This window comes from Chelonia mydas, chromosome 14 (genome assembly GCF_015237465.2).
Source record: "Chelonia mydas isolate rCheMyd1 chromosome 14, rCheMyd1.pri.v2, whole genome shotgun sequence".
In the NCBI taxonomy this organism is placed as follows: Eukaryota; Metazoa; Chordata; order Testudines; family Cheloniidae; genus Chelonia; species Chelonia mydas.
Genome location: NC_051254.2, coordinates 1469202 through 1485478, shown reverse-complemented (window position 1 = coordinate 1485478; position 16277 = coordinate 1469202). Strand labels below are relative to the sequence as shown.

Below are 16277 nucleotides of genomic sequence, written 5' to 3'. Positions count from 1 at the left end.
TGACTAGCCCTGGAGCCAGAGGGGACTCACCCACCCGCGTCCCGGGCAGTGTTTGCTTTGCATTCCCGTCCTGTAATGGAGACACCTCTGCAAGAGGCCAAATACAGGCACCAGCTGGGAGAGAGGGGACCTCAGAGCTCCAGCTCCCTGAGTCTTCTGTGGTTTGATATTCTGCATGAGTACTGCTCCCGTCTCATAACTGAGCTGGGGAAGGGACCTAGCCATGTGTAAATGTAAATGTGAGTGTATGTTACACTGGTGAAAGTGGTGTGGATTGAGAGCCCTGGAGGCCAGGAGCTCCTAGCCTCAAAATGGAGGACAACAGGGCAGGTAAGCTCACCCATGACCAGCCCCATCCCATGCCTTGACCCTGCAGCTCAGAGGACAGTTCAGTCTCCAGGGCCCACTTTGCCTTCCTGTCTTGCCAGCTGGTGTATGGTTGCTTTTTGTGACATGGGCTGTTACTCCGGCAGAAGTCCCCTTAGCTTGCTCCCACTGGCCACCAGATGGGAATGTCTTTGAGTCATTGCCATCCTGGATCGTAATCAAGCCAGTGATGCAGAGGGGAAAGGTTCTGCGTCCTTACCCCTGAGCCATCTGGTCTCCTCTGTTTGTTTCCTCTCACATTGTATGTAGCATTTTACAGCTCAGTCTCTCGCCTCCCTCGTGGGAAGCACCAGGCATTGCCCTCCACTGTCCCCACTCTGGCTGACTGAAGAATGTGCAAAAGTCACTGGGGCCTTAGAGGCAGGGTGTACAGACAAGTATGGAATTCAGAGAACTCCCCCTTTACCCACCAAAAGAATTGCCTGCCTGCCTCTGCATATATAAAGCATATCTCACCGTAGCATCAAGCCACTGTATCTGGGTTAAGCACCCTGAGTGCCACGCAGCTCTCCAGCTCTGGGGTGCATGGGTCCCCAGTGGAAGGCCCAGGTCACTTCTCCTCCCTACCATAGGTTTAATCTTTGGCCATTAGAGCATATGTCCCATCGTAATTCACTTCCTGCCAGGCTCCCGGGGACAGAGGTGAGTCTCGCAGCACAACCCAAAGACAATGAGGGAACAGGTCTCCCTCACCCTCTTTGGAAGGATCTTCGAGAGTCCTGGGCCTCCAGCTCCCCCAAGCCTGCATCTGGACTCTGATAAGCGATCTTAGCTGTTGTGATAGTGCCTGTAGGAGAGGTGTCCCACCAGCACCTGGACTTGGAACTGGGAGTGCAGGGGGAGCCAGTGCATGTGTGGAGCACTGGGGTGATAAGATCTCTGCAGCTGTAGAGGACAGGCTGCTGTGGTAGTTTCCTTGTCTGGGTACTGAGGTAGGGGGAGTAGCTGTCATCCAGCCTGGAGATGAGGTTTCCTGTAGCCAGATCCCCATGTCAGGAGTGTGGACAGAGGCACCTTTCTTGAGTGCTGCTGTTTGATCCCCTGCAGTTAGCAGAGGGCAAGGTAGGGACAGCGTTAGCCATTTTCAGAAGCAGTCTGCCCCTTGGCATTGGACCTGTTTGCTAAGATGCTGTTCAGCATTCCTCTTCTGAGGCTGTCTCAATGGCTTTCACCCCCAGAAGAAATGCAGCCCACTTGTGCTTTGATTTTCCCTTTGCTCAGTGGCCACAGGCCCGCGTGGTCATTGCTTTTATTGGTGCTGTTTAACAACCTGTCAGCCCCATGAGACTCAGGTCAGCAGCTTTGGGAGGGCTTTGGAATTGTGCCTTGCCTGCCAGGTATCTGCAGCATAAACTGGAACCGCTGCAAATGCCCAGGATGTGGCAGCATGGCAGTCTGTGTGAGGGGGGTATGGAAAATCCCAGCTTCTGAACGGAGCTGTCCATATGCTGGAGGTGCCAAAGGAGACTTGGAATCAGCAGCTGCTAACAGAAACAAACCTTCGGGCATCCTATTCAGCCAAGATGGAAATTGAATCCAACCCAGGACTCAGTTTCCCAAATATATGAGCACAAACCAGTCCAGGCTGTTTTGTAGCTGGCTGTGACCAAAGCTAAGATCCATGTTGAGCAGGCCCCTGAAACGTGGCCACACAACACTGGTGGCACTGAATTGTCATTGGCATGGACAGCTCAGGCAGAGATCCCGCTCTGCACACAAGGCAGCTGTGTGTGCACCCCGCTCTGAAGCTCTTTGAAAACGTGGCCTGGAATTTGTATGGCTGCGTGAGTGCTAGGGCCACATGGCGAGAAGTGACAAGCACATCAGTGGTTGGACTTGGAAGGGAAGTAACTGCAGTGAAGCTTGAGGAAAGACGGGATGGAGTTCTGTCGGGCTGGAAGGACCAAAGTAATTTTTGTCACAAAGCCACAAGCATGGTCCCTCCCTACGGTAGCTGTCTCTCTCCCTCACAGACATACAGGCTATCACTGGGGTAGGATAGACGCACACATTAGTAATTCACTAGTGGTGTACCTCGGACCAACGGTGCACTAGAACAAGATTCAAACTGTGTGTTTTGATCCAGGCTGGGAGGGGGTGGGAACATTGCTGGGGTGGACCTGAAAGTCATGAGTAAGGCTGTGAGTTGCTCACGGAGGTCATGGATTCCATGATTTTACATGACCATCGCGACGTCAGCCCTGGACGGCGGGGTTTGGGCCGTCAGCCCCGGACGGCGGGATTTGTTTTCTGTGATTTATTGTTTCTTGCCCACATCCTGTCCGTGACTTTTGCTAAAAGGAGCCATGACAAAACCTTATGAGCCTCTGCTGCTGCTGCAGTGACCCCTGCTGGTCGCCTTGGTTCATGAGCTCCTTGCACAGCCGAGGAGAGGATGGTGTCTTGGGAGCAGTCTGGGGTGGGTCTTTGTTGAAGGCCAGAACCATCCCCCCCTTGAGCAGGAATGTTTCTTGGAGAGAGCCATGTAACGGGAATATATGAGAGCCTTTCCGAAATGCTCAAGGTAAAGTTCCCTGTCTACATTGCACCGATGCATTGGCCGGTTCCTCAGGGACCCTGCTCTGCAGGAGGCAGCAGATCCTGTGCCAGGGCCCATTACATCAAACTGCTGGGAACTAGCCCTGCCTGGGGAGCTTAGATTTATTTACACTTATTTGGGACAAGCCATCCAGCACTTGAGAGTAATGCGGTCACCACAGACCTTGCCAAACACAACTCATATTTCAAGGTCGGCTGGCTTCCATCTGTGTGGGTGTGCGACTTGGTGTGTGTGCGTGCATGTCTGCCAGAGTGTGCGGCTGTGTGTGTGCATGATGCATGGCTGCCTGTCTGGGTCTTTGTGCACATGGGAGCAGATAGGTGTGTCTCTCTGAGTGGGGAGATGAGTTTCTGTGTGTACAATGCATGTTGCCATGTGCATGCGTGCAGATCTGTGTGTGTCTGTGTAATCAGCGTGGCACTGTGTTTGCACATGTGCATCTCAGGGGCGAGGGGTGATGCTGTGTGCACATCTGGGTGTGTTTCTCTCCCCGGGTTGGTCTGGAGAATCCTGAAGCTCAGGGCTGTGTGGCGTGTTAGTGAGGTTTCTCTTCCGGGGGGCTGGCTGCCCTCAGTTTGGAAGTGCAGGCTTCCCAGCTGCAGCAGCCTTCCCATGGCGTATGTGGCTGGATTACATCACCGAAACTCCTGGTAAGATCTTTCTTTTCTTCAGAGTTGGTGTCTGGAAAGGAGGCCAGCTCCTTCCACCCGATTCCCCAGCCAAGCATAAAACCAGCCCAGCAGCATATTTGTCTCAGGGCTGTGAAAGAGGATAAGGGGGAGGTGGGGAGAACAGTTTGCAAATGTGCTGCAGCATCGGAGGAGTTAAGTGCGGGATCAGCTGTTCTCATGTCATTATGGATTCTCTTCATTTTATACAGAGCTCAGTCTGATGTCTGAATGCACAGGGGACTCCCCCTCCTACTCCACCTCCCGCCCCTTTCTGTTTCACTCCCTCACCCTCTCTGTCTCCTCCCTTCCCTTTCAGCCCCCCCTCCTTTGCAGACCATTCATTCAGTGCCAGTGTCTAATGGCACCAAAGTAAATAGCCGAGCATTGTTCCTTCATTGTAAGAGCAGAGGGCAAGGCAAGCGTTCCTCAGATGTATCCTCTCAAATAGCACCACAAGGGGGAGGGGAGGGGACAGAGGAGGAGGAAAAGCACTGAGTGGGAGAGAGAGAGAAAGGGAAAAAAGAGAATAAGCAGAGTGTATAGAAGAGGACGAAACTGACTGCAAGCAGCTCCACGGCTACCTGTCAACACATGCTGTGCTCCATGGCTAACTCGGGCTGCCTCCTTGTCTCCAACTCAGGCATGCTTCCTCACTCTCTCCCCTGCCCTCCAGCCTTCCTCTTCCTCCAGCAGGTAAGTGACCCCCTTCTTGGGTTTTTGCTGTGAAGCTTGCACGTGCTCTCTGGCCAGCACCCACTGAGCTAAAGGTCAGAGCTGAACCTCTTCCTTCCACCCCCTGATTGGCCATACCCATCTCATCAACGCTGCCTGCTGGCACCGGGGGAACACTGCTTTGTTCCTTGGTTGTGAGTGTCATTTTTTTGGTTCTCTAGTTATTCTGTTGGGGTTTCTGCTCCATGCCGGGGTTCTGTGCCTGACCAGGGGCTGAGCTGCTGGCACAGTGAAAAATGCAGAGTCCAGCACTTTCGCTTCCTCGCAGCTGCTATTCAGCATCAGCAATGAGGAGAAATCATTTACACTCAACTTTTAGAAATACAGGATCTACATAGTGTGGCTGACATACAGGGAGAAGCAGGGAAAGAGAGAAATCTATTACACACACATGCCGTACACATATGTGTGTGTATGAGAGACAAATAGCATTAACTATAAATCAGTGTGTTTCAGATGTTCATACAGAGACTCACAGATGCATCTCAGTAGGTCTAGAGTATTCAGGAGAATGCCAGGAGTTTGGGGAATTCATTCCCTGTGCATTAGTTAGTTCCTTAACTTCTCACTGCGGTTTCCTGTGTCTCGGTTCTGTTCTTGGCTTGTCTGTTGGTCCTGGTGCTGCGAGTTCCCCACCTGGTGATCCCTGGGGAAATGCTGCTCGGGAGAGGAAGTGTTCTCTTCAAAAGCCTCTTTGCTGCGTCGAAAACCCTGTCTCCCAGCCAGGCTAACCATTCCATTTGTGCTTTGAGTAATTAAATTCATAACATTCTACCTGCCCTCTCTGCATGACTTGCGCATCTCACCTGCCAGCTGGCTCCTGAGGGCTGGGGGTTCCATTTGTTGGGATTCAGCTCTTGTATGGGGAGGCTGCATTTGTTTCATTTCTTTACAAAATTTTAAAGACTTTAAAACTCTTGGTCTGAGTTGGCTCGGAACCAAAGTCTGTCCAGGCTAGAGAGTTAAGCAGCATTAGAGCTTGGCTTCTAGTTCCAGAATTCATTAGAAAGGGGGAATTCTGAAAAACGTGGGGTTACTGCTGGTTAAACAACCATACATGCTTTGGTCAAATCTCTGAGCTGTGACTGTGTGCACATGCTAGAAAGCCATAAGAGGGAAAAAGCAACAGGAGCTACTCTTCAGACTGGACAGCGCCTTCCTGAAGAGAAGGGCTTAGGGAAAGCCTGAGGGGCTTTGTATTTGAATCTCAACCTCCTTCCTTGTTCAGGGAACTCCATGGGACTTCCTGCCCTGCTCTCCAGGCGTGAAGCTTGGGCTTTTGGCATCAAGCAAAAAATGTCCCAGAATTCCCACTGGTCACTGGAGAGCTTTGTTGAGTGTCTGAGGGCAGCACACTGGGGGATTCTCAGGCTTTGAACCTGCAGCCAGTTTAGGTCCAGGAGACTTCATTCAGGTAATTCAGAGCCATGGGAGTGTTTAGTTTCTAAATGCAATTCCTTTTTTCCTCGCTCCCTTTCATGAAAGGCGCTGCTGCTTTCACTCATATTTTATAACAGTGTAGTCTGCAGACCTCTGTACTGGGCTGCCCAGAGACTGGGGTGGCTCTCGCCATCCATCGCATGTGCAGGAAGCACTGGGAGCAGGCGGTTTGGGCAGGGTGGATTTGCTGCCTGGCAGTGACTGAAGAGCGCACAAAAGTGAAATGTAGGGTCTGGGAAGGAGAGGCTTTCATCTCATTTGCGGCTCTCCTTTGCTCCCAGTGAGTTCTTGCTCCTTTCGTCACCATGTTTGTTTGAATTGGGATTCTCTCTCTTTGCTCTCCCAGAAGCCTCTTGCTCTTTGGCAGCAGTTTGGAAATGTTGGTCAGAAAGGAGGGTTTGGCGTTGGTATTTTACCCAAATAATGAGTGAGATACAGGCCCAAATCTCTTTCCTCTTCCCTTGTGTTTGGTTGTTGCTGAGATTCTGTGTTCAGGCTTGGGGATGGACTATTTGGTAAACATAGCAACAAGAAGCCAGGCAAAGAGACATCAAAAATAGCACAAGAAGCATGTGAAAAGGGACCAAAGAGCCAGAGGTCACCTCAGTCCCATTCGTAGCACGCAGCTGTACCATACTTGGGTCCATAGTAGTGGATCTACTGTATATGGCACATTGTGGTTATTGACCATAGAGTAGTTCATTTATTGTGCATCACTAGTTTATTTCTGAAATTCACTATGGATTTTACATGTGAATTACATCAATAAACCTATGAACAAAGCACACATACGATAATAATACCATCTACCAGAGTATATGCTATCCATAGCCAGGGAACTATGCTTTACAGGGGCAGACTGGACATATTTCACCTGTACATAACCCAAAAACAATGAAATTAATTTAGCTCAAACTTCTTTTTCTTTTTTAAATGTATCTTTGCAAAAAGGCTAGACATGGAAAGTGAAGATAACTTAGATATTCATAATGTTTCTGTGATAGATCTAACATTTATAATATGTGTGTATATATATATATGTACAGTATCAGAGGGGTAGCCGTGTTAGTCTGGATCTGTAAAAGTGGCAAAGAGTCCTGTGGCACCTTATATACGTCTGTTAGTCTATAAGGTGCCACAGGACTCTTTGCCGCTTTTATATATGTACAGATATGTGTATATCTCATAGTGTATATGTGTAAAGAGAGAGAGAGAAGATATATGGGACTTCAGGACTTACTTGATTTTGAAGATGCTCCACAGTTCTGAAAATCAGAGTCATTGTGCATATGGGTGTGACTATTCCTAGAATGTGTTGGTAATGCGCATGAATCATTAAGGTGTGTGTTATCTATACACAGACAGAAACACAAATACAGTAAACGTCTGTCATACCACGAGTCATTTTAACTAAGCCCTACATTCATTGGTTAAATCCCTAGGAATGGGACATGCACGCTATCAGCCAGAAAACTACTCTGTCCCTTGGATTATATGGTATAAAGAAGCCCTACCGCCGTTCTCTGGCTTCTTAGCACCAATCTTTTTTCTAGTGCTAATATTTCATGGGACAGCCGCAAAACGAAGTTGTCTGCAAAACTTTGATTAACTAACGCCAGGGAAAATCCAGCTGCAGTTTGGTCTTTGGTGTTTGTGAATAGCTCATCAAAGGCAGCTGCATGCTCCTTGTGGTTCGCTCAGATCAGCTCCTCAGGAGCAGCTGTGCTGCCCTTCCTCATTCCCGGCAGCTGGTAGCCTTGTTACACAGCTCTCTGCATGGTGCAGATCCATCTGATGCACTGCGTAGAACAATCACCAGCTGGGCTCCGGATCACAGTCCTCAACCACACTTCCCCAGGTTGAGATTGCGGCAAGGTGGGGTTTTCAGGAGCAAGTTGGGAGAAGAGGGACTGATAGCGTGCGTGCTGGGGGCCCTGTTTGACTGCAGGATTGTGTGCAGGAACCAGAATAGCTGGACACAAGTCTGAGGAGTTCACCCGGAGCAGGGGGCATGAGGAAAGGTAGGAGCAAGAGTTCCAGTGAGGCTGTGTTATAATAATTGGTTCAGTGGGAACTAGAGCGCTATAGGGAGAGACTCGGATTGTTCTACCAAGTTACACTGTCAAAAAGTATCTTAAACGTCATGATAAAAGAACAGTTAACAGTAATGGAGGGAACAGCCATCTCGCTGGCCTGGGGGTGCAGACTGGGCTCCTGACCTCACAGTCACCATTAGAAAGCTCTGGAAATCTGGGCTCAGGGCATGTTGTGCAGTAACTCCTCTCTGCGCTGGCTGGAGAGGTTAATGGGAGTTAATTGACAGAAGGGCTAAACCAACTGCTCAATAACCCCCAGGGATTGTTTAATCATTAGAAGGCACCTGCATTCTCACACAGGGCATCAACCCAGGATGGTCACTGGAGCAGCCATTGCTACAGGCTGTTTGGAAAACCCTATCCTAGAGGGTTACTGTCAGGTTAAAAATCTCGTATTTTTAGAGAGCAGGTGTTCCATTGTTACTAGCAACATTGTAGCCACTAGATAGTTTCTTGTTAAATCTCATTGCCTTTCCAGCCTTTGTGCCATTTGTTTGCTGCTTCTATTTGATTTAGGTTTGCAAACCAAAAGCTGACTCTTTGGTTGACGTTTCTGGTTCCAAGCCTTAGCCCGATGCTGCAGTGCTTGCGCTCCAGACACAGCCGGGGAAAGTTTAAGCCAAAGAAAATATTTGTTAATTTTTTTAAAATATTATTAAAATATTTATATTAATTTTAGTATTTATAAAAGGAGTTTCCCCCCAGCAATGACATGTTTGGCCTCTGCTGCCTGGCAATATCCCTGTCATAGGTGTACTTGTGTTTTAATACTGTGGTGCTGGGTGACCAGATTAGATTTCGTAACTCCGGAACTCTCTCCGGTATTCTAGTTGATCAGTGGAGGGATATGTTTTAACAAAGCAGAAAGGGTAATTGTGATTGCAAACTTAGCATGCCCACCCAGACTCTTGCCACACGCCACCTGCCCTCCCCCTCCCTCAGAGTTCGATGCTAAAAACAGAAGGTGCAGTATCGAAACAAACTATTTATCAAATTGCTTGGCCACACTGTTTGTTTGCAGCATTGGCTCTGGGGGTGGAGCGGGCCGGGGTGTTTGGTTTGGCGGCTCGAACTGAGCAGCCTTCCCAGTCCACCCCAGAAGTACGTAGCCTGTTGGTTTAGGTGGGGTCTCAAACTCAGCATACTTGTCTCCTCCAGGGGGTTACCAAAACCACAGGGACATTGAGGCTTCTTAATTCATTCTTCCATGAGGGGTCTCTGAATCCTCCCGCTTCCTTTCCTCCCCCCCAACCCTAAAAAAAAAAAAAATCCTGCTGACAGCTGTAAATGGGATTCTGGTGATTTAGCACACAGGGCTTGTTGGGCTTTAAGGATCTTTGGCCAAACAAATAACAGCTCGCTATCCAGGCCAAGCCGCACAGAACTGCTCCATCTTCAGGGCCAGCAGGAGACTCTGCAGGGAGAAGGAGAGGTGTCAGAGATGCGCCTCCCCTCTGGGTCAGAATGGCCTGCAGTGCAAGAACACCTTACAGGGGCCCAAAGTAGCTGTATCAACTCAGGAGAGGAACCTGGGCATCACTGCAGACAGCTCAGTGGTGACCTGCTCAGCGTGCAGCTGCAGCCAAAAAGCAAACAAGACGTTCAGATGCACAAGGAATGGGATGGAGTAATCCGGGAAATATCCTAATGCCCTTCCGTAAATCGATGGTGCAGCCTCATCTGGATACTGTGTGAAGTGCTGGTCAGCCCTTCCCAGAAAGGACAATGCAGAGGGCTCAGAGAAGGGAGATGAGAATAATCAATTTGGATTGTTTCCTTTAGAAAGGAGATGAATACAGAGGGACCTGATGAAAGTGTATAGGAGGAGGACTGGTCTAGAGAGGGGGGATCGGGAGCTTCTCTCCCAGTCTCATGACACAAGACCAGGGGGACATTCAGTGATGGGGAAGGTGGCTGATTCAAAACTGATAAAAGGAAATACTTTTTCCATATCACATAGTTAGGCTATGGAACTCAGTGCCACAAGATGTTGTTGAGGCCAGCAATTTAGCAAGATTCAACGTGGGATTGGACAGTAATATGGATATCCAGAATATCTCGAGTTAGCATAGCTAATGCTGAAAGTCTTGGAAGGGATATTAAAGCTCAAGGTTCAGCCAATCTCTAACAGGGGTTAAGAAGAGTCTTCCCTGTGTCCAGGTTTCACGACCTCTGCTACTGTGGGGTTCTTGCCTTTCCTCAAGTGCGGTGTTGGTCATTGGCCGAGACAGGATCCTGGGCTAGATGAGCCTGCTCTGCCCCAGAATGGCCGGGAAGTGTTCTGAGGAACTGGAAGAGTGATAGCGCCCTTAGCGTTCAGTCGGAACCATGTGCATGCTCATGAATAATAACACCACTTAGCACATCTTTAGCATGGGGTCTAGATGTGAACTTGTGTGTGAAGAGCTGTGGGCGTACAGGTGTACTTGGGCATGGGTGTGTGTACACAGGAGGTGGCTGTGTAGATGAGCACACATGTCTGTGCCTAGGAAATGTATCTGAGGCAGGTCTGTGCCTAAGACCATATGCAAACGTGTGTACATGCAAATGGGTGAGTACATGGATGGTGGATGGGCACATGCAGGCAGAGCTGAACGTTGGTAAGTGCATGGAGGTGGGTCTGGGATGCTAATAGAGGTGCAAGACACATGAGTGGCCTGGACTCCAGGGAGGAAGGGTGTCCCAGCTGGGACCATGAACATGTCCTGCTGCCATTCCAGCATGTTCATGTTTCATAAAGCAGGCCAGAGATTACTGGCATGTTGGGGAGCAAGCGAAGAGACCCACACCTTGTTGGGCCTGTCAAGGGAACGGCTCTAGGGAAGCACAGGCAGCACCTGCACCCACCCATCCGGAACGATGAGGCCTGCGGCAGGGTTTGGAGACCTAGGCCACTCACGTAGGGTGAGCAGGAAAGGGCAGGAGGGGGCAGCAAGGGACCTGAAATGTCCCTTTAAGTGACTCAGGTCTTGGAGGCCTCTGAGCACCTAGGAAGTGTCTGAGGCTGTGTCTTCACTGCAGAGTTTACTGGAGTTGTCTGAACTTGATTTAAGAGCTCTCAAGTTAGCCTAGCGAGAGCGGCCACACAGCAAGACTACCCCGACCGGTTGGGTTACTGCTCGGAATGATTGTGTTAGCAGCCAGCTGGAGCTGGAGCCTAGTCAGGTCAAGGTAGAAGCCTGCCCCCCGCCTCCCCCTCCCCCCCCGCACTAAGGGGTTTGGGTGTGGACAGGGCTTGAGCTTGGGGCAACACTCGAGTTAACTCCAGTTAACACAGCCACAGACAGAGGCAGATTTACAGTAAAACACAGGGGGCCCTGGCAAGGGGCCCCCCAACCCAGGGCCGGGCAGCTGTGGGGGCAGAAGCTTGGTCAAGCTTCCCCCTCCCCTGCCTCCTCCCCGCCTCCTCCTCCAAGTGTGCCATGTTCCCACTCCTCCCAGCACTTCCCCCACCACCAAACAGCTGTTTGCCAGCACTCAGGTTGCTCCGGGAGGGAGGGGGAGGAGCAGGGCCACAGCGCGCTCAGGGGAGGAGGCGGAGAAGAGGCAGGGGCAGGGCCTTGGGGAAGGGGGTAGAATCGGGGCAGGGCGGAGCAAAAGCGGGGCCCCTGCACTCCCCGTACACATATCCCCCCCAAACCCCTGCAGTGAGCTGCTCAGGGCAGGGGGCTGGGGTGGGGCAGGCAGCACCCCCACACCCCCAGCCCCCTGCCCTGACTCCTGCACCCCACACACATACCTAGCCCCCCCCACACTCCATGCCCTGACTCCTGCACCCCCCCACATCCCCATCCTGAGCACCAAATGGGAGCTCCTGCACCCCCCCACACACACATTCCCACCTGCACCCCTTGTATCAAATGGGAGCTGCCCCAGGTAAGCGCTCCATACCCCAACTTACTGCCCCAGCCTTGAGCCCCCTCCTGCACCCTAACTCCTGGCCAGACCCTGCACCCCAGTCCCCAGCCTGCTCCTGCACCTTAACTTCCTTCCAGACCCTGCACCCCCAGCCCTGAGCCCCCTCCCGCACCCTAACTCCTGGCCAGACCCTGCACCCCAGTAGGTTTTACAAAGGGCTCTTTTCCAATGCGCTTTACAGTTGTTCGCTAACGGTACAAACAGTGTTTGGAAATATCGTTAAGTGGCCCGCCGAGACCCCCCCGCGATTTTCAAGGGGTCTGTGGAAAAATAAGCAGGACGACAAGAGCAATCAAGGTCCTGCACTTTATTTTCATTTACTTGCTATTACTTACAGGAGGAGGATGAAGAAAAAAAGAATGGAAAGGGGGGGATAAGAGCCAATGTTCTTTTTCTTGACTGGGTCCTGAGGAGGGGCCCCAAAAATGAAGCTGAGCCCAGGGCCCCACTAACGAAATCCGCCACGGCCGCGGAGAAGCGGGAGCACTAGGCACAATGGGGGCGAGGGGTTGCATTAGAGCCTGCCGCAAGTGTTTACTTCTGAGGCTGCCTGCAGGGGGTGGGGAGGCATTTCCTAAAGCCCATTCCGGGACCCTGCCCACCTCAGGCCTGCATGTTCTTTGCCTCTCTGGTAGCTTCCAGGCTGGCGCATCTGGCTCCTGGATTTGCCAGCTCTGGAGATCCCCTTCCAGCTCAGAGCCAGGGCCTGGCAACCCAAAGGGCCTTTCACTCTGTTGGAGCGGCACATACATTACAAATTGGGTTTGCGCAGAATCAGCAGGATTCACTCCAGGCCTTTGTGGAAGCAGCGCTGCTGAAATGTGATCCCTGGCACCAAGAACCTATTAACTAGAGTGAGGCAAGTGCGGGAATGAGAGCCAGCCTGAGGAAGGAGTTCACAGAGACAGTGTCAGGATGCTCTGGCAGCCCCGCCAGCGCCAGGCTGATGCTGCAAGAGCTTTTGCTTTTAGAACCTGACTTGTGCGTTTAGTTTTTACACAGTAGAAGGCCCGGGTAGTGCAGATGGAGAGGGCTGGGGACCTATCCTGTCTGCTAGCATTGCCGAGCGCCCCGCCTGATGGTTCCTCCACATCCCTGAGGCAGCCTTCAGGATATTCCTGTTTCCTGTTGAACCTGCTGCATGGAGATGCTGAGTCACATCCAGCCACCCAGAGATTCCTTTTGAAGCCCCTATGTGCTGCTCCTCCAGATGTCTCTGAGGCCTCCCATCCTCGCTGCCCTCAGGAGTAAATGAATGAGGAATAGAGATGGACCCCAGGCTGCCTCCTCTGGTTGTGTAGAACGCCAAGCCCTATGGTCCAGGGCTGGAGCCTGGCTTGGACTCCAAGGGCGAGTCCAGTGCCTGGATGGGAACCTGCCCTCTTTGCCCTGCGGAAGCTCAGGCCTTGGACCCATTGCTGCCCTGCTGCTGGCCCCTCATTCTCACTCCTCACTGATGGAAGACAATCACCTCAAGCCTCTGGCAAGGTCCTGGGAGGGTGAGAAGAAGAGGGTCCCCAAGAGCCACATAGAGCTTGTGGCAGCTGTAGTTCCATGACAGGTTTCCCCTCGCAGGCTCCCATCCCCCTGCCCAGCTGCCCTCCCACAGCCCTGGGATCCTGCAGGAGGCTCACTGCAGGGTTTGATTAGTGGTGTTTCTCCCCGGTGGAGGCTTGTCAGTGGATGGGGTGGGGAGCGGGCCTGGCCACTCCATCTCCCCCTTGCTGAAGTGCTGGGCTTGCAGCACTTTGTCATGATTTTCTTCCGTCTGTGAGCAGCGATCCGTCACTCCTCACATTACCCAAGTAGAAAATGACACATAAACTGACATGATTGCTGCTGTTTCTCAGCACCATGCAACATCTGTTTCCTTTATTGCACGGTGGAAGGTGGACAGGGGCTGGGGATTGGCTGGTTACTCTGCAACTGAGCAAAGATGGGGTGACTGCAGTCGGGGGTAGCTGTGACTCTGCCTAGGGCTGGGAATTGGCTGCCCTAGGCAAACTGGAAAATTACCCCACCCAGGCCCTTGCCACCCATTCCAGGGTCACTTCCTGCCCCTAGGGCAACTGCCTGCTTTGTAAATACAGTACCGCCAGTCGTGAGGGTCTGTGTGACACTGTGAGAGAGGCTGGGGGCACGTTCGTGGGGTGAGGCTTTGCGTGGAACCTGCGTGGCCATGCGTGAGCCTCTGTAGCCCTGGCCATGGGGATGTGAGCCCTGAATAAGCGCAGGGGAGTGAGGGTGAAGTTCTGAAGGGCGGCGCTTATCCCCTCCAGGGACCCAGGGTCCTCCTCCAGCCCTCTCAGCCACACAAGCCCCTGCCCCACTTGTGGTGAGGAGAGTGAAACCTGAGTCACTCCAAAGAATATTTGCCCAACCAGTGCAGCCCTGCGCTCCCCCGGGGATGCTCACTGGAGCTCGAACCAACATTGGTTAGAACAGAAATCAGGGAGGGGCCTCTGGGGGGCCAGTGGAGAGGATTTAACCCCAGACATCAAAGAAGCCCAGCTCTGCTCAGTCTCTAGTCTAGGGCATGGGAGTCCTGTCCTGGCTGCTGCCGCCCCCCTGCTCCTCTGCCCTGCTGTGACGGGGAGGGGCTGTTGGCACCCCATGACTCTCCCCTGGCGGGCTGTGATTTACTGAAGGGGCTGAAGAGTCTTTGGTAGTTTGTCCTTCTCCATCTGTCACCAGCTGCTCGGCTACTTTCAGACACCAGTAAATTCTGGGTTTACTGAAAGGCCTTTCGTTCATCCCACCCCCACCCCGCTGGCTGCAGAGCTCTCAGTCTGGACTCTGGTGCTCAGAACAGCACCCGGATATAGGCTGCAGAGCTCTGGCTGCTGGTTGGGAGTACGCAGGCTGCTTCCAGACAGGTGGTGGTCACACTAATGTATCTCCCAGCTCCTGGGCTGACCAGGGAATGCCAGGGATGGGTGACAGGAGGCCTCCAGTCAGAGGGTTAATTCAGAATATACAAGCAAAGAAACCTTGCAGGGAGACTCCCAGGCTGGAGCAGGAAGCCACCATCATCTTCTGTTGGGGGGTGTCACTGCATACGGCTCAAAGAGGAGGAGCCACCTCTGTGCTGATGGATTTGTAGTGGGCAGGGAGGTGGGAATTGCTGCTCTTCCTCCATGCTCGCTTTTCCATCCGGCTCAGGTTGGGGGAGAGCCCTTCCCCACCCGCCCATCTCTTGTTCACTCATTCCCCTGGACCTGAGGACTGACCTACAGGGTTGGCTTGGGTTGGTTTCCTGCCCTACAGACTCCCTCGCTGTGTGAGTCCATGTCTCAGCAAGAGAGGCCAAGCCCTTGTATCGCTTAGCCTGCAGTGCTATGCTCGCATTGCACCCCGCTCCAGGCCAGGAGGGTTTCAAACCTGATACCAGTAAATCAATCCAAAGTCTGTGTGTAGAGCAGCCAGGCTGAGAGGAGCTGGGAGCTCAGGATAGGGTTTATCTGTCGGTGTTTAACGGAAACAATGGGAAAGGGCGAAGTCAGCATCTCTTCCAGCCAGGGTATGAGGAACCCTGGCCTCTGACTGTACAGGTGGCTGGCTGGTCTGAGCGCGCCTGGGGCTGCTTTAAGGGGCTCGGCAGACAGGTCCCTTCAGACGTGATCTCCCCTCTCGGTTTCTCTCTGCCACGGTGTCTGTACGGCGCTGTATTAAACCAAAAATGGGGAGGAGCAGACCATGGTGGCAGTTCATTTGTGATCTGCATTGTATGGGGAGCTCTTAATTAAAGCTAGTTAGGCTAATTAACTTGCAAATGAGAAACTCGCATCTTTCTTTCTTTTTAAAAAAAATAGCAAGACAAATATTTAAACTAATTAATTTGTATCTGATCCCATACCAGTGGCCTCTGCACTGCCATCAGCGGGTCCCTTTGTACCAGCAGGGGTTTCTTCTCAGGGTGGCCCCCCTGTTCCTACTGGCTCTCTCTGCCCTGCAACTCAGCAAAGAATCTCTGGAGAGTGATAATAAGCATCAGTGCATAGGTATGACTGCATGTGTGGTTGTGTCTGACTGTGCAGCTGTGGCTGGAATTGTGCTTCAGTGTGAATCTGACTGTTAGTGAGCTTGTATGTTTGTGATTGTGACTGGGGTTGTTTCTGGTTGCAGGGGTGCATTAGCAATTTGCATTGTGTATAGTTGTCCCCACAGTCTCTTCAACTTGTCCCCCAGTTACACCCACTGGTCCCTGCCACGGTAGGCAGGAATGCGGCTCTCTGAGCTCGTTTATGTCACCTGCGCCTCTAGCCATGCCCCACAGGCCAGGCCCAGGCCCAGAGGATAGACGGGGGATGGGGGTGTTACCTGCATGCTTGAGGGTGCTTTCCTTAGCATGCCTGACTTAGGGAACGTCTGCTGTCTGTCAGGACGTGCCAAAGCTGAGGGGTCTCTCCCTCCACCCAGCCCCTTTCAGCCTCAGCAGCAAGGACACCGAGAGTGTGGCCTGCCTGGCCCCTA

At 52.1% G+C, this 16277-nt stretch overlaps 1 protein-coding gene across 21 annotated transcripts in view; it reads left to right on the top strand.

Moving 5' to 3' along the window:
- The window catches only part of RBFOX3 (RNA binding fox-1 homolog 3), a 352823-nt gene that overhangs the window by 286754 nt on the left and 49792 nt on the right, over positions 1–16277 (top strand). The window contains exon 1 of one of the 21 annotated variants that reach the window (XM_043527723.1): positions 4009–4311. The exons of 10 other annotated variants lie outside the window; for them this stretch is intronic. In XM_043527723.1, the coding sequence (XP_043383658.1) occupies positions 4210–4311 (102 nt within the window). In that variant the 5' untranslated portion in view covers positions 4009–4209. Of the gene's footprint in view, positions 1–4008; positions 4312–7632; positions 7812–15784; positions 15806–16277 lie in introns of those variants that run through there. 10 more of the 21 variants (XM_043527715.1, XM_043527714.1, XM_043527718.1 and 7 more) reach the window with 10 other exon arrangements.